The sequence below is a fragment of the Pinus tabuliformis genome, chromosome 1_2 (assembly GCF_031772625.1).
Source record: "Pinus tabuliformis cultivar Carrire ecotype Pingquan chromosome 1_2, CPIR1, whole genome shotgun sequence".
In the NCBI taxonomy this organism is placed as follows: Eukaryota; Viridiplantae; Streptophyta; class Pinopsida; order Pinales; family Pinaceae; genus Pinus; species Pinus tabuliformis.
In genome coordinates this window covers 133229527-133257355 of record NC_142298.1, presented here as the reverse complement: position 1 = coordinate 133257355, position 27829 = coordinate 133229527, and the positions used below count along the sequence as shown (strand labels likewise).

The window sequence follows — 27829 nt, the reverse complement described above, 5'->3', positions numbered from 1 at the left end:
TTCATAGCAATAGAATATCAACACAGGCAAGGACGATTTAGAAGATTCTTTCATCAACGAAGAAGGGATAAGAGGCATCCTCTGCAGCATGAATCTTTGTGTTTCTATCATTGCAAATATCTGCAATGAATACCTCGCCGAAATCGCTTTTGATCTTGTTTTTGTAAATCCAAGTTACAGTTGTTCAACTTCAAAATTTTAGGTGTGTTAGACATTTTTTATGGTGTTGAATCCATTTCCATTATAAAAACACGATTCAAACACTGCCTCTACAAGATTTTATAATTTTTTTTTGCACGGATTCCGGCCACTTTTGCCCAGGCAATTCCTCTGCCTTGTTAAACAACTCCATTTTTTTTCCTTTTACTTTCCTACTGTCAATATTTTTTACTTAAATATTCATGATGAATTTTTTTCATTTTCTTTAACGTTTTCTTATCTGTTTTGAAAACTTCCACGATATGAAGTTCAAGATCTTAAAATCCATCTTAAAAGGAATGAGATTCTTATTATTTTGTTGTTTTCGCTGACGCACTTTACATTCCAATATTTTGAATACTCGAGTCTTTCTTAACCTTATTATATAACTAATATTTCACAAATTTTTTTATATGATTGATTTTAAATGAGAGTTTAAAGATAGGAATGGATAATCATCACATTTTTTTTCATATGATTGATTTTAAACGAGAGTTTAAAGATAGGAATGGATAATCATCAATTGATTATATATTTTCAATAAGCAAAATAAATATAATTTTTATTGAAAATTTCACAATGGTATGTCAAAATATTATAATTTAAATATATTTAGTTTTTAGTTGATAAATCTTAAAAGGTATAGTTTTTGAATAATAGATTAAGGTGAAAAATATTTTTCAATTTTCAGTCAAATTCTTTTTTTCTAAAAAATGTAGTTAGATATCACACAGATCTTTTAAAATGAATTTGTTATGATTTTATTCAATGTTATATATATAATTTTTCTTAAATTTTGGTGATAAATAGAAGATGCTTTTACTATATTTAATACTTGTAAGTTTTTTCTCTTTGAGAATGTAATAATAAAGAAGGAAATCATAACACAATCCTATAACATCCTATTAAGACCACAATGTCCATTATTATAAGATTAGCCTTTTAATTTTTAAAAGGTTCAAATACTATGCATTCAATCTTGTTAATATTAGTGTATATCCCATGATCCACAAAAATGTACTTTATCTTTAGATCCAATAATATATATTAGATTATGTAAATCATAACATAAACCATATTAATTAATATACTTTTGAGTTTTTATTGTTAACATTCAATTGATTTACTATGTTGGTCATCTTATGTCCCATAAAATCTCCTTAGTGATATTTTATATATACAAATTCTATGGCATGTTGAGTCAAGAACATTTGATTTTAGATCCTAAAGATTTTATTGTAAGTGTTCTATGCAATTTCAAACCAAATAAGTCATTTGTGTGTTATGGTCATTTTGTTTTCTTCCTTATGATAACTATGTGAAATATTTTAACATAATTATGTTATTAGAGGGTAATTTTTTAATCAATCCTTTATTGGTGAATGGTTAATTTATTATGAGAACATCACTCTGGAAGGGTGAAATTTTAAACATAACGTTTCTTGACGGGAAGCATAAGAACCCAAAACGTAAAAAAAAAATTGTATGACGAGTAAAGAGAAATCCAAATTCCAACCCTGCGTGCAAGGTCCTCCTTGCAATCCTAGATCAAGTGGTCTACTCTAGTCAATATAAGGTTGTCAACATAGAGCACTAGAATGAGCAGAAACCCTCCAACCATGATGTAGTACAGGTTGGCATCTGCCTCACTCTCAGTGAAGACCAATCCTCGAAGGTAGTTGCCAATACGAGTGTACCATGCTCTCGGAGCCTGCTTGAGCCCATAAAGAGCTCTCTTCATCCTGCACACGTGTGTCTCCATTGAACGGCTCAAAACCCTCTGGATACTCCATATAAATCTCCTCCTCAACCATTTCATTGAGGAATACTGTCTTCATGTCCATCTGGTGGATCTTACACCCCATCTTTGTTGTAAGTGCCAAAATAGTCCTGATGGATGAATACTATGCTACTGGGGCAAAAGTCTCATCATAGTCTATGTAATGTTCCTGAACAGGAAATTAGTGATAAACAAAGCAAGAAAATAGTCTAGCAATCAGAAAAACGAAATACACATCAAGCACCCATGAAAACGATGGAAATAGAGAATTGCTAAGCCATTTTATAAATTCTTCAAGGGAAAATACAATGATAAAATAGAATGGTGCACCTGGGCTTGTCTCTAAGGACAAGCGTGACAAAACCCAGGTGAGAAAACGTTGATCTGAACGCTGCCCAACTGTTGCACCAAAACTGATTTGCACTGCCCAGAAACTGCACTGGCTGCTAGAATTGAATGGTTGGAATCAATGCTTCCCGTGCTCAGAAAATTATAATATTTCAACTCCTTGCTCCTTGGCCAAAACCCACCAAAACCCAGGAAGGGTTTGGTCTGGTTCACACTTCTGAAATTCGACCCCCAAGGGGCCCAACCTCAGCAGCAACTGCAAAAGTCGACCTGCTGGAAGAAGCTGTAAAACCTCCTAGAAACTGCCTCAAATCATTGAGATGAACCCTCCTATGAATCTCCTTCCTTCTCAGTTGTGATTCCAGCCTATAGCTCTTCCCCTCAAGACCCACGTGTTGCCTGCACTGGCTCCCTGCGCTGTCCTCCAAGACTGGAATTCGCACTGCCTGTTTGTTGTCCTCTCCTGCTACAAAAGTCCTCTTGAATGCTAACCCAATGATGACCTTCAAATTCCCTAGTTTCTTTGGCTAATGGCTGGCCCAAGGTAACTCTTTCCTCTACTACTGGCCCAAAAATACGCACTTCCTGGTGATCGTTGAATGGATGTGCTGCAGATACTTCCCGGAACTCCTCAAGATGCTATGGAACTGCCTTCCTAAGATGGCACTCGTAGTCCCTCGAAGGTAAGGTTGAATCTCCAGCGTGAGAGATTCGTGGCTGAACGGCTAGTTGACTCGGCTAAGCAGCTCGATCAAACAGTCAAGTAAAATTTGATATGCAAGATGAATGAATGCCCAAGTGAGAGGCTCCTCCTCCTTATGACTTCGTGGGCCTTCCTTTGCCTCATGTGGGTCCCTCCAACAACTATATGAATTCCCTCCAAGCAATTTGAATTGGCTAGTACGCATTCCCACGTGGGTGGCCCCCACCTTCCACTAGCAAACTAATCTGGTTGTATTTTCTCCTAAGCCCCTAAGTCGAAACTGCTTAGGTCTTTTTCCTTGGCAAAATTGTGCAAAATTGTGTAGAGACAAGCCTGTTACAAATGCTTTTAGGAAGGGACATGACAGCCCTCCCCTCCCAAATGTTGCTTGCCCTCAAGCAATGTCAGAGTTGGGTGCTCCAAAATGTGCTCACCCTCCGCATCCTCATCCGACAAGTTCTTCCAATGTACCAAGAACTCCCTAATGGTCTTGCAGCTCCTGCTCCTCAACTTCCTCTCCCTCCTCTCCAAAATTGCCTTAGGCTCCAAAACCAAGTGGCCCTCATCATCCAATGGGGGTAACTCTACTGTCGCTGCCACTTGTTGTCCCAACACCTTTTTAAGGCATGAGACATGGAATATATTGTGAATCTTGCTCCCCGGAGGCAACTCCAGCTCATAGGCCACCTCCCCAACTCACCTAACCACCTTGTATGGCCCATAAAAACGGGGTTGTAGCTTCTCGACCCCCTTTTGCTTCAACGTGGACTACTTGTACGGCTGTAACCGGAGGTACACCAAATCCCCCTCCTCGAAATGTCTCTCGGTCCGATGTCGATCTGCGTACACCTTCTACCAGTTCTGCACTGTCACTAAGTTATCCTTGAGAGCCTTGAGGATGTCTTGGCTCTCTTAGATCCAATCTTTGGCCTTTGGGGCCCGGTTGTCTCCAAAAACAACATCAGCAAAAGATAATGCATCATAACCATACAAGGCACGAAAAGGAGTCATACCGATGGACATGTGGTGGGTGGTGTTGTAGCAATACTCGCCCAAATGTAGCCAACAGATCCAAGCCCTCTGTTGCTCAGTCACGTGGTTCCTCGGGTACCCGTCCAACCACTGATTAACTCACTCGGTCTGGCCATTTGTCTGGGGATGGTAACTTGTGCTAGAGGTGAGCTCGGTACCAACCAACCTGAAAAGCTCCTGCGGAAGCCTCCCATAAACCTACTATCCTTGTCACTCGCGATGTTCTTAGAAAGCCCGAGTAACTTGAAGATCTCCCTAAAGAACAACTTTGCAACCTGTGAAGCTGAATATTTGGTAGGGATGGCGAAAAAGTGGGCATACTTGGTCAACCGGTCGACCACTACGTAAATGCAGTCCTTGCCCTATACTGTGGGGAGCCCCGTGATGAAATCCATGGAGATACTTTCCCATTTCCCCTCGGGGATGGGAAGCGACTGTAATAATCCTGTAGGATGAATCAACTCCCCTTTGTTCCTCTAACATGCCTCACACTCCTGTACGTGCTTCAACATGTCCCCCTTGAGGCCCTTCCATGTGAAGCGCTCCCTGACTACCATGTATGTTTTCCTGAACCCCTGGTGCCCTGACAATGGCGAGTCATGTGCTACCTGGAGCACTCTCTCCCTCAACTGCAAGTTGGGCACCAGAAATATGTGCCCCTTGTAGTAGATGACCTCATCCATCACCTGCTAGTGCTCATCTGCGTGGGAATCCTCCAGAATCTCGCATGACCTCTTGTCCTTGGAATACTCCACTAATAACTGGGCCTTCCAATCATGGCAGATGCTCATGAGTGATAGGCCTATGGATCTCCGAGATAGAGCATCAGCCACCACATTGTGCTTTCCCTGCACATACTCTATGTCGAAGTCATAGACCTGCACCTTGCTGACCCATCTCTGTTGTCTGTCGTTAAGGCCCTGTTGCCCCATGAAGTGACGAAGACTATTGTGATCAGTCTTCACCCGAAACCCATTACCTACCAAATACTGTCGGAACTCGGCCAATGCATGCATGATGGCCAACATCTCTTTGTCATATATATAATATGACCGCTCATGGAGTAAGATCTTCTGACTCTCGAAAGCAATGGGGTGCCCATCCTGAGATAGTTTTGCTTCGACTCCCTCCCCGGATGCATCGCACTCCATGGTGAAGGGTTGGGAGAAGTCCAAAAGTGCTAGAATTGGACAACTACTCATCACCTCCTTGAGGTGATCAAAAGCTGTCTATGCCCCATCTGTCCATGCGAAAGCCCCTCTCTTGGTTAAATCTATCAGGGGAGATGCCAACCGCGAAAACCCCTTGACGAACTTTTGGAAATATGTGCAGATGCCCAAGAAGCCCCTCAACACTATCACATCTCTCGGCGCTGTCCAATCACGGATAGCTCGTATCTTCTCCTCATGGACCTTCACCCCATCTGCACTAATGATATGCCCTAAGTAGAGCATCTCTGTCAGGCCAAACTCACACTTGGACAATTTGGCATAAAACTATTGTTCCTCCAAAATACACAACAGCTCCTCCAAGTGCTGGAGATGCTCCTCCCAAGTCCTGTTGTAAATCAAGATATTGTCGAAGAAAACCAGCACAAATCTCCTCAACTACCTCCAGAACACATGGTTCATACATGACTGAAAAGTAGCCAGGGCGTTGGTCAACCCAAATGGCATGACCAAGAACTCAAAGTGCCCATAATGGCATCGAAAAGTTGTCTTGGGGATGTCCTAATCCCTCACCCTGATATGGTGGTACCCCGAATGTAGATCTATCTTAGAGAAGTACTTGGCTCCTCTAAGCTCATCCATCAACTCATCGATGCGAGGGATGGGGTACTGGTTCTTTAGTGTCTTCCTGTTGAGGGCTCGGTAGTCAATGCACATGCGCAAGGTTCCATCCTTCTTCTTCACCAACAATACTGAAGAAGCAAAAGGACTGGAACTTGGCCTGATATGGCCCAATGCCAACAGCTCTTTGATGGCCCTCTCAATCTCATCCTTATAGGCCTTAGGATGCCTATAAGGGGTAGTGATCACCGCTTGCACACCTGACTCCAGCTCAATGGTGTGCTCGAATCCCCTATCTGGTGGCTGCCCTAGTGGAATATCCCCAAACACCACTGCGTACCTGTCCAACAAGGCCTGTATGTCTGGAGGTGGTGGCTGGACCTGTCCTCCAACCTCTGAAACCCTCAGCTCCACTGCCCATGCTATGTCCCCATGTTGCAGATCTGCCTCCATCCTATCTGTTGAGATTATTTGGGGTGGATATGAATGCATGCCTCTAAGGACCATTGATTTGCCATCCGGCCCAGTAAACTCCATCTCCATTTTCTTCCAATCAGTAGTGACTCGCCCAAGGGAGTACAGCCATTGGACACCCATCACCACGTTGTTGTCCAACACATCGACCACAAAGAAATGGTTTGTCTTAGAGTAGTTTTCCATAACTACTATCAAAGCGGGCACATACTGAGTCCACTGCATGGTACGGTCACCTGGTACCAGGACTGAAAAGCCCTCAAACTCGGTCGTGGTGAGGCCCCTCCTTTGAACCAACTGGGCATCTATGAAGTTGTGGGTAGCCCCACTGTCAACTAAGACTGACACCTGTTGTCCCTGTATAGTGCCTCTGATCCTCAATGTCCATAATTTGGGGACCCCACATAAAAAAGCAAGGACTCCCCCAGATGGGGCAAAGGATGCCCCTCCCTGTGGAGGTGGTGGTGGTGGTCCCCTATCCGTCGGACTCTCGTCGTCTTCCATACCACACTCCTGCTCCATCTCATCCTCCTGGTCACTGTCTGAAAAGACCTCAATATAATATGCTTTGCCAGCAGTGCACTGATGGCCTGGTGCTCAGGGCTGCCGACAAGTGAAGCACAACTTCCTCCTCCTGAGGTCCTTCCGTGTCTCATCATCTAGCTGCCCCGACCCCTGGGTGGTTCTCTGAGGTGGGGGTCTAGTGTCATGCCCCTTCTGGGGAAAAGGGGTCCGTGCAGGGAAAGGTGCTCTGGTCTTGGGGATGGCCCCCCTGCAAATCTCTGGTGCACATAACTGCCTCCTGTAGCATGGAGGGTCTGTGTGAGTTCACTAGTCCACGCAAGGGCTCAAGTAAGCCCTCTATGAAGGTGTATACCCTTTGAGCCTCTGATAGGTCTGGGACCATCACTGAAACTCGCAGAAACTCCGAAATGTATAGCTCTAGGTTGCATGTCTAGCGAAGTTGGGTCAGCTCCCTGAAATGGGCCTCTGGATCCCTCTGGTCAAAGCGTTCCACCACCCTCCTAGTGAAATCCTCATATGAAGCCACATTGTCATGCCCCAAGGTGGCCAAACCATGAAACCACTAGTCGTGGGCCCCCCCTCCATGTGCAGCGTGGCCATCTTGATGCCTTCCAGCTCTGTCATCTGGTTGAGCTGGAAATATGGGTCCATCTTCTCAACCCAGGCCCGAGTAGTGCACTTGGCAGTGCCATCGAATGTAGGAAGTACATCCTCTCTATGGTCTTTTGCAACTCATAGCTTTGCGTGCCCTGTCCTCCATAGCCCTTACTCTTCTCATTCTGCTTGAGCTTGCATAAATCTCTGGAAGAGAATACTTCCCTAAAGTCTGCACCCATAGGTTGCCATTCTCTAAAGTGTTCTCCCATCTGTGAGGGGTCTTCAGTCCCTGCTGGTTTGATCTGTGCCATAGGCACGAAAGAGGGCAGTGTGGCTCGAGTTGGTCCATTGACTGATGGGGGTTGTGTTGCCGATAAAGGGTGATCGAATTGTTGAGAGCCTCCAGAAGTTTCCCCAAATAAGAATCCCCTAGGGGTGGTTCTCTCCCGGTTCTGCATTTTTATCTCCTCTAGCATCTCTTTCTGCCCCTTTGCTAAATAATTCAAAGCCTTCAAAAGGTTGTCAAAATCCATCTCCTCCCTGCTCTTGGGCTCTACCATATCTTCCTCTACTACCACTGCTTTCCCCCTGTTCTCCGTGTCTGGAGTGATCTCTAACTCTCTTTCTCTGCTCCGGTACTTACACCTCTTGTATGTAATGTTCTGTTGGTCCCCTTCTCTCATAGGAGAAAATCCCCACAACTGAGCCAAGACCTAGGCTCTGATACCACTGTAATGTTCCTAAACAGGAAATTAAGTGATAAACAAAGCAAGCAAATAGTCCAACAATCAGAAAAATGAAATACACATCAAGCACCCATGAAAACGTTGGAAATAGAGAACTGTTGAGCCATTTTATTAATTCTTCAAGGGAAAATACAATGATAAAATAGAATGGTGCACCTGGGCTTGTCTCTAAGGACAAGCATGACAAAACCCAGGTGAGCAAATGCTGATCTGAAGGCTGCCCAAGTATTGCACCAAAATTGATCTGTGCTTCCCAGAAACTGCACTGGCTGTTGGAATCGAAGGGTTGGAATCATTGCTTCCCATGCTCAAAAAATTATAATATTTCAGCTCCTTGCTCCTTGGCCAAAACCCACCAAAACCCAGGAAGGGTTTGGTCTGGTTCAGACTTCTGAAATTCGACCCCCAAGGAGCCCAATCTTAGCTGCAACTGCAAAACTCGGCCTGTTGGAATGAAGCTGTAAAACCTCCTGGCAGCTGCCCCAAATCATTGAGATGAACCCTCCAATGAATCTCCTTCCTTCCCAGCTATGATTCTGGCATGTAGCTCTTCCCCTCAAGACCCATGTGTTCCCTGGTTTGGCTCCCTGCATTGTCCTCCAAGACTGGAATTTGAACTGCCTATTTGCTGTCCTCTCGTGCTGCAAAAGTCCTCTTGAATGCTAACCCAATGATGACCTTTCAATTCCCTAGTTTCTCCAGCTAATGGCTAGCCCAAGGTAGCTCTTTCCTCTACTGCGTATTCTCTACTGCTGGCCCAGAAATACGCACTTCCTGGTAGTCGCTGAATGGATGTGCTGCAGATACTTCCTGGAACTCCTCAGGATGCTATGGAACTACCTTCCTATGGTGGCACTCGTAGTCCCCCGAAGGTAAGGTTGAATCTCCCGCTTGAGAGATTCATGGTTGAATAGCTAGTTGACTCGGCTAAGCAACTCAAGCAAATAGTCAAGTAAAATTCAATATGCAAGATGAATGAATGCCCAAGTGAGAGGCTTCTCCTCCTTATGAAATCGTGGTCCTTCCTTTGCCTCGTGGGTTCCTCCAATAACTATATGAATTCCCTCCAAGCAATTCGAATTTCCTAGTACGCATTCCCACGTGGGTGGCCCCCACCTTCCACTAGCAAACTAATATGGCCGTATTTTCTCCTAAGTCCCTAAGTTGAAACTGCTTGGGTCCTTTTCCTTGGCAAAATTGTGTAGAGACAAGCCTGTTACAAATGCTTTTGGGAAGGGACATGACAGTTTATGCCCTCAATCTATGAGAAGCCCTTGGCCACAAACCTGGCCTTGTACTTCTCCACACTCCCATCTGCTCCATGCTTCACCTTGTACACCCAGTGTGAGCCAACCACTGATTTTCCCTTAGGTTGTGGCACAATCTACCAGACATCATTCTTCATAATGGAGGAATATTCCTCCACCATGGCATCCTACCAAACCTGCTGAGAAGATGCCTCCTTATAACTAGAAGGCTTAGTGTCCACCACCTCTGTCGTTAGTGCGATATAACCTATGTACCTCTGTGGCTGCCTGCTCTGCTTGGACATGGTGCTAGGTCTTTAACTTGCTCCTGGGACTCCTGAATCAACTTCTCAGCCCACTTGGATTTCTTCCTCCTTGTGCTAGGAGTCTCTAACTGAGTAGTTTCCTACTCTCGTCCTAGTCTCTTCTCCTCGTCATCTTGTTCTGCATCCTGTTGTGCGGGCCTCTTTCCACTTGGCTAAGACTCAATCTGTGATCCTGGCTGAGGCTCCTCCATCTCAGGTACTCCAAACTACTCTCACTCTAACGACTCCATCAAAGCTCTAGACTCCTCAAACCTCACATCCTGATTGAGAACCGTCTTCTTGAGTCCTAGTAGATACACCCCGTATGCCTGAGTTGTCTCACTGTATCCCACGACAATAGCCTTTTCTGTTGTGGGCTCCAAATTCTTCCTACTCTCTTTGGACACATGGCAATAAACTTTTGTGCCAAAGATACAAAAGTGTGAAACATCAAGCTTCTTGCCTATGAAAGCCTCCTCCAGTGCAACTCATCCAAGAACCTTGTGTGGACTCATGTTTTGCAGAAATACTCCAATGTTGCATGCCTCTGCCCACAAGAACATAGGCAGTCCCTGATCATGCGACATCGTCTTGGCTGCTTCAACAATATTGCAGCTCTTCTTCTCAGCCACCGCATTTTTTTGAGGATTATGTGGTGTTACCAAACTCTCTCCTAATCCCCTCCCTCGCACACAACTCTTTGAAGACATTGGAGACATATTCTCCACCATTGTCACTCCTCTTCTTCCCGGTCTGGTTTTTTACCAAGGCCTTAAACTCCATGAACTTGGTTAAGGCCTCATCTTTCTTCTTCATAAAAAATATCTGAGTTTTCCAAGAATAATCACCAACGAAAGTAACATAATACCAGTGTCTGATAAGAGACGGAGAAGAGAAGGGCTTACATGTTGAAGAATGTAACTAGGTTCGGTCTTCATTATTGTACTTGAGTCATAATGATATATAAGAAAGCAAAAAGAAATTAAATTGACTTGTTAAAGCATGGGTTTCATGCTTAGGTCAATTGTCATAGGTCAAGCCTCCATTGTAGGCCTTTAGGATTTGTAAGTCAAAGTCAAAGTCTATTTTGTTATGTCAAAATCTTCCTCCAAGTCTCCTTGCAGTCGGCCTCCAAATTAATAGTCAACAAGTTGGCTTCACTAAATAAACTCATGTCGGCTTATTTTCAGTGAGAAACTACTATATATATGCGTGTAGACTTCGCTCAAATTGCAGAGCAGAGATAAGAGTTTGGAACAATTTTAGTGATCAAGTTCGGTTAGTTACAAAGGATAAAGTTTGGTCAATTGCAGAGGAATAAGTTCAGTTAGTTATAGGCAGAGATGAGACACAAGTTCGGTGCAATATGGTGGGAGGAAGTTCGGGTACCACAGTGGAAGATAAGAGGACCGAGGCATGTCTATACTACCACCACTACAGACCGAAGTATTGGCTGCAACCACAGGATTGAATCTTGGGCTATCACCACAGGAACAAGGCATGACTATATTGCAGTGTCTGCTATCATTACAGGACCAAAGGACTGAACTATCATTATAGGAAAGAGGACTGTGTTTGCTAAAGGACTGTGTGACACCACTACAAGATCGAAGCATATGAGGTCATCATATGAATGCAGCCACCACAGGATGAAAGTACATCTGGAATACCTCAGATCAAAGTATGATTAGGACCAAAGCATGAAGAAGGTTGTTACATAGGCTGCTACAAGAACAAAGTATGATTGGACTACCACATAACTAAAGTATGACAAGGTTGACTTGATGGATGGAGGTAGTCTTTGGTCTAGGTTATGAGAGTCTTGGTCATCTTAGTTTTGTTTTGAATCTACTGAAGGAAGAATTCTTCACTGGGTTTTCCCCTATGTAGGGTTTTTTCCCTAGCTACGTGCCTACATCTCGTGTCATAAATAAAAACTAATAATGAAACATCACAATATAATCTCATAATAAGAGAAATCAATTAACTTGCCACCTATTGGATTTCTCAACATGGTTTCAGAGCTATGAAGATCTCTTATTGGCAAGAAGGAAATGCAGTTACTCCCTGATCTATACATTGAAGGCAGCTAAAGAAAAACATTGACTTATGATTGTGGGCTAAATTGCACAAAACTACAAACCTTATGATCCAAATTCAAGGTACAGGAATCTGAAGGTATATTACAGGAATTCAAGAAGGCACAGAAAAGGTTCGAAGAAAGTACAAAGAATACAATCATTACTACAAGGTTCAACCACCTCAAAACCAATGGAGACATGATCACTGTGATAAAGGATAAGAATCTAAGAACATATCAAAGAAAGAAAGAAGTCATTAAATATCAAGAAAGCAATCTGCATCAGTGTGAACCTGTAGCAACTTCTCCATAGAAGGATACAAAGATCATGATGAAAGCAGTAAAGAATTTGTTCCTCCTCAAGAAGTCCTGAAGTCCTCTTATCCAAATACAAGTACTAACATTGCTCCTTATGATTAACTAACAATCTGTCTTTAGAAAAAGGGAAACAAGCTTAAAGGATGATCAAAAGACTAAGGTATGTAAGATTCGAGGTATGTATGGCATAACTATTTTTTAGTTATTTTTAGAATTTGTAAAGTTCTCTTTAACAAAAATAGTACATATACTTTTGTTCCTAATCCATAATATCTAGGATATATGACAATTCATTATGGAAAATAAAATTTGAATAAGATTTAGATTTTGACTCAATAAGCATTAGTATTCAACATCTCCTAAAAATAACAGAAATCCTAGATGGTCATCATACTACTATGCTTGCATATTTCAGTTGTAGTTGTTAATAAACGTTGCAGGTATAAATCAAGTTGGTTCTTTGGACTCGCAAAAGAATAAACTATGAAAGCATTCAATGAGAGCACCTCAATAAAAGAAACCTTATATGGTATGTAAAAGGAACATCTCTAGGTACATCCTAGACTATACACTTTATAAAATTCTCTTAACATATAAGGTACGCTCATTATCTTTTGGAATTTATGTTACTAACATCGTTATGTCTAGGACCTATGAATCATAAAGATTCTTGATAAGGGTGATTAATCATTAGATAAATCTACCCTCTTTATACATTTAATCATTCTTGTGGAACCCTAAAAAGGTTCTCTGTAAATCCCTAACCTAAGGGTATGTCTATGCTAATGTGAAAACCCTAGTTTTCTTAGGGTTACTGATGAAATACTATTCTTTTGATGTTTGGGGTTTTGATGATGTCATGTTTAGAGTTTTGGTATTATTATGGAAACCCTAATCTTTTAGGGTTGATGATAATGTCCATGTGTTGATATCCTAGACCCTTAGAGTTTCTGGAAAATTTAGGGTTTGTTGTGTTATGTATTGAAACCATAGATCTCTAGGGTTTATAAGCAAGACCCTTATGATGTCCTAGGAATGAAACCCTAGGTATATGTTTGTCTGTCTGATTAAAACCCTAGCCTAATTGGAATATGGCTAACTAACTATAGTGTTTGGATATTTTTGTCTTGGGTTCACCTGATATATGCGTTATGATATGCTTTGCATCCTAGATGTGTATATGTGCTCATTGTTATAGGGTTTGTAACTAAGCCCTAGTAGAAGTCTGATATTCTAGGATATGATTATGATGATGAATCTAGGGTTTACAACAAACCCTAGTAGAAGTTGGTCATATCATTGAAACCTTAGATTATGTTGTGCTTGTTTTTTATTTGTTGACATCTAAGGCTTAGTATCTCAAAGATGAAATCTAGGGTTTACAAATCGGTTGGTTGAAACCTTAGATTGTGTTGAGATTGGTTTTGATTGTTAAATCTTAGTGTATGGAATCTAGGGTTTGCATTAAATCCTAGTAGAAGTCTAACATATGAAATCTAAAGTTGTTAGATGCATTGTACTTGTTTGAAATGCTTCTAGGGTTTGCAATATGTCATAGAAGATTCTGTCATATCTCTGAAGGAAATATTGAAGCCCTAGATATAATGAGACTGATATCTTGATTGAGTTACTTTAAATGATGTGATCTAGGGTTTATGACTAAACCCGAACAAGAAATTGAAGTATAGAAGCATAGTCTCTTGTTGATTATGAACCTAACTATGTTTAGGTATTTGATGTCTAAATTCTAATGCTTCCATTAGTGTATGATTCTAATATAGTTAACTTCATGCTTCTATATGTATTTGGTTGTACTTGTTGTTTAAGTTGTGCAGGTACATAATCTTCAAGATGTTGAAGATATTCGTAAGTAAAGTTGACTTGATTAGCAAGCATGATGAAGGAAGTCATATGAATGATGATGATCAAGATGACTCTAATAAGAAGGATGGAAGCCATGAAAGATTCTCCAATGAAATAGAAAGAAAGAAGTTGATCTCCCTAAGTTAAGAAGGAACCTAGATAAAAGATAGGGTATATCTCCCAAGTTGAGAGGGAGGGAATATTATAGTCATAATGGATGGATACCTTGAAGAAGAAATTGGAGAATGAATATTGAGGTGTCGTTGAAAGAAGGAAAGCAGGATTTGGTTACTACATGTGAAGTAGGAAAGGAAGCTGAATAATTTAGGAAACCTTTGTCAAGATTTGTTTGGGAAGCCTCGAAATCCTATTGTGATGAATTTTGAGGCAGCATCAAAAAGTCAGAAGACCCCGAAGGTTTGTGTTTACTCATGAGTATTTGAAAGGTTGTTACTGATTGGGGTTGTGATTGTTCAGGTAAATCTCTCAAAGCTTTTGAAATGCATGCATGAGGTTAGAGAGATTTGATGTGTTGAGGCATTATGTAAAATGTATGGGAGGACATCTGGCCGACATATGTATTGATGTCTAGATCCCGAAGAGGGAGGGTGGCATTGGTCATGGAGCTCTGACCTTGGATACGCACCTAGATCCTTGGGTTGATGGTTAGCAAGTAAGCCTGATGGTACCTAAAGTGGATGAAAGCTTTAGTCCATCTTAGTCCCACCCAGATAGATTGCCCTAGTCAGGAATCTAGTCTGTGGCACTGAGTGTGCCTAAACTCTTCGTAGATCATGTGTTTTGAGATCTTCCATGTACCTCTATAGATATATGTAAGTATGAATACCTCCCTAGTTAAGAGGGAGTGTTGAAGAATGTAACTAGGTTCGGTCTTCATTATTGTACTTGAGTCATAATGATATATAAGAAAGAAAAAAAATTAAATTGACTTGTTAAAGCATGGGTTTCATGCTTAAGTCAATTGTCATAGGTCAAGCCTCCATTGTAGGCCTTTAGGATTTGTAAGTCAAAGTCAAAGTCTATTTTGTTATGTCAAAATCTTCCTCCATCAAGTCTCCTTGCAGTCAACCTCCAAATTAATAGTCAACAAATCGGCTTCACTAAATAAACTCATGTCCGCTTATTTTCAGTGAGAAACTACTATATATATGCGTGTAGACTTTGCTCAAATTGCAGAGCAGAGATAAGAGTTCAAAACAATTTTAGTGATCAAGTTCGGTTAGTTATCAAGGATAAATTTCGGCCAATTGCAGAGGAATAAGTTCGGTTAGTTACATGCAGAGATGAGACACAAGTTCAGTGCAATATGGTGGGAGGAAGTTTGGGTATCACAGTGGCAGATAAGAGGACCGAGGCATGTCTGGACTACCACCACTACAGATCGAAGTATAGGTTGCCACCATAGGACCGAATCTTGGGCTATCACCATAGGAACAAGGCATGACTATATTGCAGTGTTTGCTATCATTACAGGACCGAAGGACTAAACTATCATTACAGGACCGAGGACTGTGTTTGCTAAAGCACTGTGTGACACCACTACATATGAGGTCATCATATGAATGTTGCCACCGCAGGATCGAATTACATCTGGAATTCCTCAGATCGAAGTACGTTTAGGACTGAAGCATGAAGAACGTTGTTACGTAGACTGCTACAAGAACGAATTATGATTGGACTACCACATAACTAAATTATGACAAGGTTGACTTGATGGATGGAAGTAGTCTTTGGTCTAGGTTATGAGAGTCTTGGTCATCTCAATTTTGTTTTGAATCTATTGAAGGAAGAATTCTTGACTGGGTTTTCCCCTATGTAGGGGTTTTTCCCTGGCTGCGTGCCTACATCTCGTGTCCTCTTCTATTTATTGATTGGCATTAGTCTTGATGATAAGAATAAGATAAATTGAAAGAAGAAAAACTAATAATGAAACATCACAAGATAATGTCATAATAAGAGAAATCAATTAACTTGCCACCCTATTGGATTTCTCAACACCACATACATCTAAATGCACCAACTCCAAAATCCCTTTGGCTTTGTTGTCTCGGCCTTGAAAGAAGTCTTGGCATACTTGCCAAGTGTGCACACCTTGCACACATCATGCTGATCAAAACTACATACTCGTAATCTTGTGCCGATCTGCTGAAGAATCTTTAGCACCCCATGATGCAAGTGTCCCATGCACCCGTGCCAAAGCTCGCCAACATCTCTACTCTACTCACCACTTGCCTTGCTGCTCAAGGATACACATCTCAACTTGCAACCTGTAAAAGTTCTTCACCCTCACACCTATTTGCTTCACTGCTCCAGAAGCTAAGTGCTTGAGGTACGCCTTACCTCTACTGAAGATGACATCATATCCCTTGTCCTCAAGGGTAGCTATTGAAACAAGGTTCTTCTTCAAGCCCGGAACATAGAGGACATCATTGAGATGGAGAGGGCTCCCAAACAACCTTTCAAAGCTAACAGTCTCAACTCCCCTAGATGCATACTTTCCATCATCTCCTAGCTTGATCTAAAACTACATGTCCATCTCCTTTAGCTGGCTGAAATAGTCCCTGTTCCCGGTCATGTGGAAGGAGGCTCTGAAATCAATATACTGCATGCTTCTCCCTACTGAGATTTCCATGCAAGCGATCGATGAGAAATCTTTCTCAAATTGAGAAGAAAACCCATCTACCTCAGTTGATGCAGTCATATGATAAGTTATTAGACCTCTTATTCCGATTAGGACACTTAGTAGCCTAGTGCCCAAACTCATGGCAATGGAAGCACTTGATCTTACTTAGATCCTTCTTCTTATTCTTGCCCTTCTGACTAGACTCAACCTTCCCTTTTCCTTTGTTTCCCTTGACTTTTCCTGCCAGAGCAAAGTTCTCCTTGTCCTCTGTCTTTTCTAATCTAGCATCTTGGGTCCCTCTCTGAATCTCCTCTTGAACGCAGTCAGTCCATAACCTTTCCCAACTATGAAAATTCTCTTTGGGACTGAAAGCATCCTAGAAACCATACCAAGACTTGTGAAGTCCTACTAATGCAAAACTCACAAGGTTCTGCTAAGTTACAGTGACACCCACACCACCTAGCTCATCTCAAACCTGAGTGAACTTCGTAAGATATGTGACAATGGGCTCTCCTTGTCTCATTCGGATACTCCTTAGCTTCTCCTTAAGAGCAAGCTTCCTGGCATCATTGGTACTCTGATATAGATCTAAAATAGTTTTGAATATCTCAAAAGTTGCCTTCTTCTCATGGATATGAGGAACTATATGATCTTTGACCCCTTCTAGAATAATCCTTCTAGCCTTGATATTATTCTTAGTATGTTGGGTCAACTATTGGGGATCTTGTGGTGGTGGTATAACATTCTTGACAAACTCTCCCACCCCATTATCCTATAATACTATCACGATCCTCCTTTTCCAAGAGACGAAGTTAGAGGCTCTAAACAGTGGTCTGATCTCAATCCTTAGAAAGCCATCCTGCTTACCCAAAGAGCTCTTCTTCACAATCTAGCACTAGCCTTCTTGAGTCTTGACTGGTCCGCGTTGATCACAAACTGATCTTGGTGCTGGTCTTTATACTGATTTCTGCTCTGATACCATGTAGATTTTCCTTGAAATCCTGCAACTGCTTGAATGAACAAATCTGAAACTAATTTCATTGCACCAAGACACAAGATTTCTCTACGATAGATAAGCAGCAGAATAAAGAACACAAAGTTAAAGAACATAGTCACACAATAAGACAATATTTTTCTAGGGAACCCAACTGGTAAAAAAACCCTCTCCTTGCCAATAGATTTTATTGAGAAAAATTGAGCAAACATAATTCTTTACAAGGCAAACTGTTTCAACAGAAAACAAAGCTGCTCTCTCTACTAATACTTAGCTCGAAACCTCCCTGCAAGAACTCAACCCAACTCCTGTTTTTCCTAGTGCTGGAAATCCCTATTTCCTAGCACAAGTTTGAGCCCTTATTATTTAGGAATTTCTCCCTAAATCCTAGCGCACATCACAAGGAAATTCTCACTCTCAAACTGCATATAGGCTGCTCCTTACACACTCTGCTAGCAAGAACTCTTTCTCACACAAACTCGTGCTCAACAATTATGATACAAAGATGTGCCTTCGTCCTCTTTTTAAGCTTTGCGACTCATGCTAAATTTGGCAAGTTAATTTTTAGAACTCGAACTTGTGATTGATTTGTTAACTGAATTGAACTGAATCTTTTAACTCTTCCTAGCCTGAATTAGACACTGAGACTCTCACTCGTCCTTTTCCAAATATAAACTTGCACTTGGAGACAAACAAAACTGAGCCTCCAAATTTCATGCATGAGTTAACTGCTCCATGACTCATCCTCAAACTCGTGCATGCTAAAGAAGGACTGATCGAGGCCTTTCTTGACTAAGGCACAAGTCAAGAAGAACTTTCCTGCTACTATTTTCAACATCAAGTACATTTTCTTTGACTCAAAATAATTTCTTTTTGGCTCTTTTTGACTCTATGAGTATGAAGAACATGCTTTGACTAAAATAAAAATATAATAATGAATATAATAAATACATTAATGATAGATTTACATTTCATTATGAAGACCGGCACTAGTTACAATTTCAACACTGCTGAGCTTTATAAACATCACACACACTCTATCTAAGCCACCATTTCAGGTTTCACTTTTCCCTTGAGAAGTTTCTTGTTATCAAACTTAGACCAGGATCCTTCAAAGTGAGTGAGTTGAGTAGAAACTAATCCTAGGTGTTTTCTCCCCTATACTCACGATAAGCCTAGGACTAGTTATAGGGAATCCTCCCTTGGGTTGGAGTTTTCCAAGCATAAAGAGAAAAGTGAGTCACTAAGTGAAAGGTAGTGAACACTTGATAGTGTTTTCTCCTTTTGAGTGAGGTTAGGGATTTTTCTCTAGGGATAATCTGAGCAATAACCAGAAGTTTAAAGGAGAACATCATTAATTAAAGCATTCTGTATGATCAAGTTAAAGATAAATCCTAGGTACCCATTTCATTGCACTAGTTCACTCATATATATAATATTCCATCATATTATTCTACACTAAAGTGATTACTTTAACCTCTTTTGGCCTGAAATTTTTATTTCATGGGATAATCTCACAAGTTGATTTTGTGTTAGTCCTTATCCTCTCATATGATGCATCATGCTGGGAAGACTATTTGATGTACTGTTAGCACTGATTTTCAATCTGCCATGCCATACTATAGTCTATAGCTAAATTAAATTTTGATAACACCAATAGTATTTTACCAATATTCTTATAACAGTCAGATGAAAAATTTTCCTATCCCAAAGCTTCTTATATATTTTCCAATCAATGTTACATAACTCATGACTGACTGGGACCACCCAACGCAAACGCATAACCCAGAATGGAGAGCAAGAAGGCAGTAACATTATGTGTGTGTGACATTCATTTTGTAAAACTATCTCCAAATTCAAATGCCTCCTAAATAGAGAAAATATCAGATTACTGGCTATTTCAGATCACTACATCTAGCCTGCGACAATGGACATATGTAAATAATCACCAGCTCTCAAAGCAGAGACAAAAAGAAAGGTATATTTTCAGTTGAATGTAAGTAACAAGAGAGAACATAAATGCTCGGAAAGATCAATTACAAGTTTTTGCATGACCTATATATTTATATTATGTTAGACTAGGCTTGACATGATTACAAACACTTATACTACTCTGCTATTAAAGATGATAATAAACAGCTCTCCTGGAGTTTTCTCTGTCCAGTTAAGTAATATCTGGTTGTGGGCACTAGGAATCTTATGATACAATTGAAAAGAGCTGGTAGTGGCTGCACTCTTACCATATAATTATGGTACCTATACATAGTAATTCAGTGATGCTGGAACTGAACAATTTAATATACATCTCTTCCATAAGTTGATGGATAAAACTAAATTTGCAGACTGCACTTGCACAAAGAAAAGTGTATTGGATATTTTGACAGGCATCAATCTTCCTAGCTGCTAGATTGAAGTAATAATAACCGTCATAATACACCTTCCCAGCCACATTCTTTCTTAATTAAGGGCATTAACTCTTAGGGTGCTGAAGCTGTAGTTGCTGTCTCCTTAGGCTTTGAATCCTGCCATTGGAAAAACAAATAACCACAAATTTAGACACAAAATTGTATCTTTCTATTGGGTTGGGGTGTGAGTGTGAGTAACTCTAATCATTACAAGACCTCTGATATTGAAAAGCTGTTCTAAAAACAAACTAGATGGTTTGACCAACAACAGAATTAAATGCTTCAGAAACTACCGTTGGATCAGATTAGGATTTGGAATTTACAAATTTGCAAAAAAACTGAATGCTCCTAGGAGAGCAAAATCATGGTTGACTAGTATTGTAAACATCAAAATGCATTTTCAACAAAATGGTTCAAGGTGTCTTTTGTGACACTTACGGAATTGATTACCACTTATGCTTATATACACTAGCATAGATCCATCTTAACCCCAGACCTATTAAGCACTAGGAGGGATAAGAAAACCTAAAGTGCAAACCTCTTGCTGCTTAAAAGATCAAGGGTTAAGATGTATCTGTTGCTAGTTTAAAAGAAATAGAAAGTTATCTCTTTCTTCTTTTCTTATTCATTTGACATTAGGCATTTGATGAGCTTTTTTTTACATTTTATTTTATTAGTGTTATACACATAAGTGACATGATGTGACACACACACAAAATTCTCCCACACCCTAGGCTGTACAATGTACTTTGTTTCTCTCCATGCAAAAGCAGTAACAATGAACAAGTGCTAGAACAACGTTTATGTCTATATCAAGATACACTATGCATAATTTAGAGGCAAAGGTAATAAACTACTTGATTTTAGAATTTTTTTTCACAACAATATATATATATATAAACTCCGGTTTGGCCTACCCTGGTCAGCATTCAAAATAGGTTACAAAAATAGAAAGTCATGTTTCTGCAGAGGAGAAAAACTTCATTCTGTGAGATGTTTGATCCAAAATAGAATTGTTCTTCTGCCCTGGAAGTGGTGGGAACACTATCTAACATGTTGACAGACTAAAAATAGAAAAAGACAATATATATCAGATATAGATAAACTAAAACCTAATGGTAGTACTAGCAATTTATTCCACCTGGTTTTTGTATCACCCCCAGACAGATGGGCAGACGGAGATAGTTAACAAATGGCTGGAGGGTTACTTGCATACCTATGTGATGGGCCATCAACGAACATGGATACAGTAGTTACACTTGGGAGAACACTGATACAACAGCACATACCACATGTCCATAGGTATGTCTCCATTCCGAGCTCTATACAGTTACGATGCATTGTCTTTTGCTAACATGATGTTTGGGGATAGCAAGGCCCCTAGGGCCAAGGATTGGATACAGGAGAGCCAAGACATTTTGCGGGCTCTCAAAGACAACATGCGGACAACACAGAACCAGCAGAAACTTTATGCAGACAGGGGCAGAGTTGAGAGATAGTTTGAGGTAGGGGATTTGGTCTTCTTGAGGCTTCAGCCATACAGGCAGTGATCACTCAAACAAAAGGGGGCCAAGAAGCTCAAATGTCAATTTTATGGGCCATACCGAGTCACTCACAGAGTTGGGGAGGTAGCATATGAGCTGGAGCTACCCCCGGGAAGTCGGGTGCACAACATTTTTCATGTGTCTTGCCTGAAAAAGGCACTGGGGCAGCAGGTGACAACAGCTACAGAGCTACCTCCTATGGATGATGAGGGGCACTTAGTTCTGGAGCTGGAGGCTATTCTGGACACCCGGGAGAGGCGTTTGAGGAACATGGCCATTAAGGAGTTTCTAATCAGATGAACCTACCAGATGAGGATGCCACTTGGGAGGGGGAGAAAATACTTCAGCATCCTTCATTATAGTTGCTTCAGGACAAGCAACGTCTTGGAGGGGAGGACTGTGATATATTTTGTCTTAATTCATGTTTGCACTTAGGAAACGTGGGTTTAGAGGCCCCACATTGATTTTTTATTGGAGCAAGCCCCAAACATTAGAGATGGAAAGGAAATATTGAGCCACTAGTGGAGCGTGGGGCCACCCATGGAGAATTGTGGCCCACATGGAGAATATGCATGCATTGGAGGAAATCCGGTGGGAGGAAATCGAGTTGGGCACACATGAGGACGTTGGAAGCATTTTGACAAAAGGAAGGAAAGACACTCATTTTGGCATTCATTCAACTTTGATAAAACTTGTCTTTGACATAGCACACTTCAGCTGAAGCCAAGTCTGCAAGTGTTGTTTAGCACACGAGTGTTTTCGAGCGAAAATCTCAACCCTTGCTTCGGTGGACTTCGAATGCCAGCCCAAGGAGGGAGTTCCATCCATTTTAGTTTATTCGAACAGTGGGAGTGCAAGTTTGTGGGGAAGATTCACTAGCAGCAGTGAAGGGACTGCGCAGAGCTTGGAGGAGGCACACTTGGGACTCGAGGAGTGAAGGGAGTTTGGGCCTGAGATTCGAGGAGCCCGGGAGAGTATTTGCTCGGAGATTGCAGCTATTTTAGGCGCTATTTTCAGTAGGATTGACAGTGGGTCAAATTACCCAGCAACAGAGTCATAGAGGGAAAAGAGGGCCGAAATTCCAAGGTCAACCATAGGCCAATTCCTTCGTGGGTTATTCTGGGTATTTGGTGGAGAGCCCGAGGTTAATTTCTCGAAATTTTCTGAGCACGAAGGAGGCCCTAGCAGCAGCTCTTCACAGCTAGTAGCATATTTCTAGTCAATTCAGCGCAAAGCCAAGGGCTAGGTTGCCTTGAGCAAGCCCAGGTGCACTCTTTCCAACACCTCATTGTACCCTCTTCATATTATAATAAAATGGCTCAACAATGCAGGTTTTGGTGCAATTTCATGCACTGATTCATGTGTTTGATTTTTGTGGTTTTATGTCTATGTATGCTTTGTTATTTACTGTAAAAATTCCCTAGGAATATTACAGTATCAATGGATATGTCATCATAAATAATTCCTAAGAGAAAGGGAAGACCAATCTCAGCCTCATCCTCCTTGTTGGTGTCGTAAATGGGAGCACAATCAAATTGAGGACCAACAATTTCCCATTTCTCCTTTTCAATGTGGAAGTAATCTCCAATGTCATCTTCCAAGAGGCTAATGGGATCACCTTCCTCAAGGTTCTTAAAAAGGAGAGTCATCAGAAGTAATATCCTTGAGAAAGGTAAGGTTAGTCTCAACTTCACCTTCCATAGACTCATCCTTCCCAACACATGTGCTCTCAAAATGATCTTTTTCATCATGTGGACCCAAGGAGGATTCGTCTTCCTACTCATTACTTAGATTCTCAATGTCTTGATGATGCTTGATGAAGGCTTCCTCTTGGATGCTTAATGCAGGGTATACTTGAAAACATCTAAGAAAGCCATCAACGAACTCCTCAATAGATGAAATGTTCCTAGGTTCATGATCATGCAACCATGAGTTATGACCACCGAGAGATCCCATGAACAACAAAATAAGGACATCTTGGTGAACCATTTTCGCTTTCAAAGCATGTGCATTAAACCTTTATACATGGTCAATTGCGGAGAGTGGATCACCATCAAACATGGGCACCCCACGTGTTAGGGTCCCACCCTAACCCCCTTATTTATGTCATGGGATCACGTCATAGTCTAGAGTCAATAAAGCCCATATTAATATTTGTAAGTGGTTAACCCGCAATTAATGACGGGACCACAGTTAGTTGCAAATGGGCAGTAGTATTAGATAGATGGTATTAATAAAACCCACGGTATTGGCCCGTGGTATTGCATGTAGGAGTCATATATAAAGGATAGAGACTCCCTGCGAGGAGTATCGTGTCTTATTTTGTAATCGAGCTCTGCTCTATTGGAGGTTTCCCCCTCGAAGAGGCATGTGAACATTGCTCTTTGAATAATAAAATCATTGCTATTCTGTGTTCTGGGTATCTTTTCTTCGCATATTCTGTGCTTGGGTATTGCTTTGCAGGTTAAGAGCATAACAAGTGGTATCAGAGCACTTTCCAGGGCTCGGTGGGATCTCCAATTTTTAGTAAAAAAATTTTTGGCTAGAGACGTGTTCCGGCGTCTTTAAACCACGGGATCTGTCGTTAAGCGCATAAACCTGCGGATTTGGGGAGGCATGCACGCAGGAAATACAAGAGGTGGTCACGTCTGTTGGACTCCCTTGTAACCCCTGTGGGTACCCCTTCGAGTAGTAGCGCATTAGACAGAACCGCGCACGGACTGTCTTCCACGTACCCTCTGGGTATATAGGAAGCCCCCTAGGCTCCCTTGAAACCTCGCCATAGATAAACCTTCGGCCGTCTTGTGGCTACAGTACACCGAGAACAGCACTCGGAGAGATTACTCACCCGTACGATAGGGTAGTCGGGTTGTACGGCTAAGGGTACGGTCGATCCTCCTTAGTTAGAGCCCTGAAACATTGGGCCGAGTACTACTGTCAGACCCTTATGTATATTGCGATCTGTAGCACCTGACACTCCTCAAGACCATAGTTCCCTTTCTATCGGGGGATCACACATCATCTATTCCAGATCAGCGGGTGCAAAGAAGTGCAGCAGCAGCAGACATCAGTCCGGCCGCTCCATCAGATCAGCAGCAGCAGTTGTTCCACCATTCAGATCTCTCATATCCACTAGATCGGAGTAGTTGTAAAGGGTTCCTGTACCTGGATATACTTTTTGCAGGAGTTTTGGCGGCATTGACATTTTGAGGATTTGGCGACTGCAGTATTGATCAGGAAGGAGTAAAACTCCGTTTGGAGTTTTCCAAAAAAAAAAAAAAAAAGTCTGAGATCTTCCGGGGCGCTTATTGGTGATCTAGCCCATCAGAATCAGGACGACGAGCTGAGCAAGGTGGTACCATTCAATTTCTTAGTAAAAAATTTTTAGGTGGTCCCAATTTTTCATCAGGTTGGTGTATGGTAGAAACTCGCGCTCAAGCGATGGCCAATGAAAGGATAGACAAAATTGAAGACCATGTGAACTCCATCCAAACTGCGGTGAACGAAATCCAACATGAGATTAAAGGAATAAGTCTCCAGATACAGAATGCACTCTCGAAGGGCAAGGAGCCAGCCCACGAGGAGGCGTATAATGGCCATGAATACCATGAGGGTGAGTCTAGCCACTCTCCTCACGTCTGGCACACCCATCCACCACCCAGTCAGCGACCTCCCAAGTTGGATATGCATAAATTTGACGGTTCTCACACGTCCGCATGGCTAGCACAAATGGAGCAGTATTTCAAATTGAATCATATCCTAGATGAGGGGACTAAGCTTATGGTGGGCACCATGTACTTGGACAATGAACGATGGCAATGGGGGGAATGGCATCAGCGTTGCAATGGACATTTTCAGAATTGGGCCCAATTTGCCAAAGCTCTTCGAAATCGCTTTGAACAGGAAGACTCTTTTTTGGGGCGTCTCACTAAGCTCCTACAGACGGGTACAGTGGAGGAATATATTACCGTTTTTGAAGCCTTAGCCTTTCGCACTAAGGGTCTCACAGATGAGTTCTACATGGAATGCTTTATCAGCGGTCTTAAAGAAGCCATCAAAGCTCAGGTTCTACTCCACCACCCTCCCACGTGGACAGAGGCTTGCCAGGTAGCTCGTAAGGTGGAACGTGCATAAACAGCCCAATCCAGCCGCCCCAACTTCCCCGCTAAAGGTTGTCCCCCACAGGCTCCCAACACGACTCAGACACTTAAGATTCAAAAGGTGTCACCTGCGGAAATGGCTGAAAGAAGGAAGCAAGGACTATGTTACTACTGTGATGAAAAATATTCCCCGGGTCATAAATGCAAGGAGCCCAAGTTTTTTCAAATAGATGCCACTGACTACAGCTCCACCGAGGAAGATCCACCACTTGAGGAACCAGAGGCGATCGAAGAAGATAACCAAAAGGAGATTGTATCTGACGAACCAATTATTTCGCTAAATGCATTGGCAGGAATTTCTTCCCCTCAAACTCTCAAAATCAGGGGTTTTCTTAAACATCGTCCAGTAGTAGTCTTGATTGATAGTGGAAGTACCCATAATTTCATCCATCAAAAGATCGCTGAAGCAGCGCATTGTTTTGTTCGGGCAGTTTCTAACTTCCAAGTCCAAATTGCAGATGGGGGCACAATGAAATGTGAAGGCCGCTGTGAAAATGTCAAACTTCAAATGGGGGATTATCAGTTGAAAACCCACATGTTTGCAATACACATGGGGGGTTGCGACATTGTCCTAGGCGCGGAATGGCTCCGCACTCTTGGGCCAATCACAATGGATTTCCAGGAGTTATATATGAGTTTTAAGCAGAACAACTCCACACATACCCTCCGTGGGCTACAGGCGGGAGCCCCCTCTATCATCAGCTCGCATAGGATGGAAAAGTTGTTAAAAAAGGGCCATCATGGAGTGGTAGCTCAATTAATGCCATCCAGGTAGTCGAAACCATGTCTCTGCCAATTCATCCTGAGATGCAACAGATTTTAAATAAACATCGGACGGTCTTTGACAAGCCTCATGAGCTTCCACCCTCGCGAGGGGAACATGATCATAGCATCACATTGGTTCCAGGGGCCCAACCCCCAAATGTGCGGCCATACAGATATCCGTTCACCCAAAAGAATGAAATAGAAAAAATCATCAAGGAATTGTTGGAAGCAGGTGTCATTCGTCCCAGCATTAGTCCTTATTCATCCCCAGTGGTCATGGTCCTCAAGAAAGATGGGGAGTGGCGGATGTGTCCCGACTTCAGGGCCCTCAATAAGTTGACAGTCAAAGATAAATTTCCCATCCCGGTGGTTGACGATTTGCTGGACGAACTCAATGGGGCTCAATTCTTCACTAAGTTGGATCTTCGCTCAGGCTACCACCAAATTCGCATGAAGGAAGTCGACATTCCCAAGACGGCTTTCAGAACTCATGAAGGCCATTATGAGTTCCTGGTCATGCCATTTGGTCTCTGTAATGCCCCCTCTACTTTTCAGAGCCTTATGAATCACCTCCTCAAACCATATCTCAGAAAATTTGTCCTTGTCTTCTTCGATGACATCCTCATCTATAGTGGCACTTGGGCGGCACATCTTCAGCATGTAGATCTACTCTTGCAACTGCTCCGCAAGCATAAATTATTTGTCAAGATGTCTAAGTGTTCGTTTGGCATGGAAGAAGTTAAGTATTTGGGCCACATTGTGGGGTGTGAAGGTGTCAAGGTGGACCCCAAAAAGATCCAGGCAATGCAAGAATGGCCTCAACCTAAGACCTTGAAAAGCTTGAGAGGATTTTTGGGTCTCACAGGCTATTATCGTAAATTTGTCCGCAACTATGGCCGCATAGCGAAGCCCCTCACTCAACTCCTAAAGAAAAATTCCTTCTTCTGGAACGAGGAAGCACAACAGGCATTTACCGCTCTCAAAAACGCCATGTGTTCCACTCCCGTCTTAGCACTACCTGACTTCACCAAATCCTTTGTCATTGAATGTGATGCTTCGGGTACAGGTATTGGAGCGGTCTTAATGCAGGAAGGGCGACCATTGGCCTTCACCAGCCAACAACTCAGTGGGAGGAATCTGGGCCAGTCTACCTACGAGAAGGAAATGATGGCCATCTTACATGCAGTCGAGACCTGGCGACCTTACTTGTTGGGGCGACGTTTCCAAATCCGCACAGGTCATCACAGTCTTAAATATTTTTTGGAGCAACGCCTATCCTCCCCACAACAAAATAAATGGTTAGCCAAAATG

General features: G+C 42.0%; 1 protein-coding gene across 3 annotated transcripts in view; it reads right to left on the bottom strand.

The window, feature by feature from the left end:
- LOC149204871 (PGR5-like protein 1B, chloroplastic) overlaps positions 1–27829 on the bottom strand; it is a 226711-nt gene that overhangs the window by 5458 nt on the left and 193424 nt on the right. For 2 of the 3 annotated variants that reach the window (XR_016252394.1, XM_089394816.1), the window contains one exon: positions 19587–20166. The exons of the other annotated variant lie outside the window; for it this stretch is intronic. Coding sequence is in view for 1 of the 2 variants with exons in the window: in XM_089394816.1 (XP_089250942.1) it covers positions 20122–20166 (45 nt within the window). In the remaining variant the exon portion in view is untranslated. Of the gene's footprint in view, positions 1–19586; positions 20167–27829 lie in introns of those variants that run through there. 3 annotated transcript variants of the gene reach the window in all.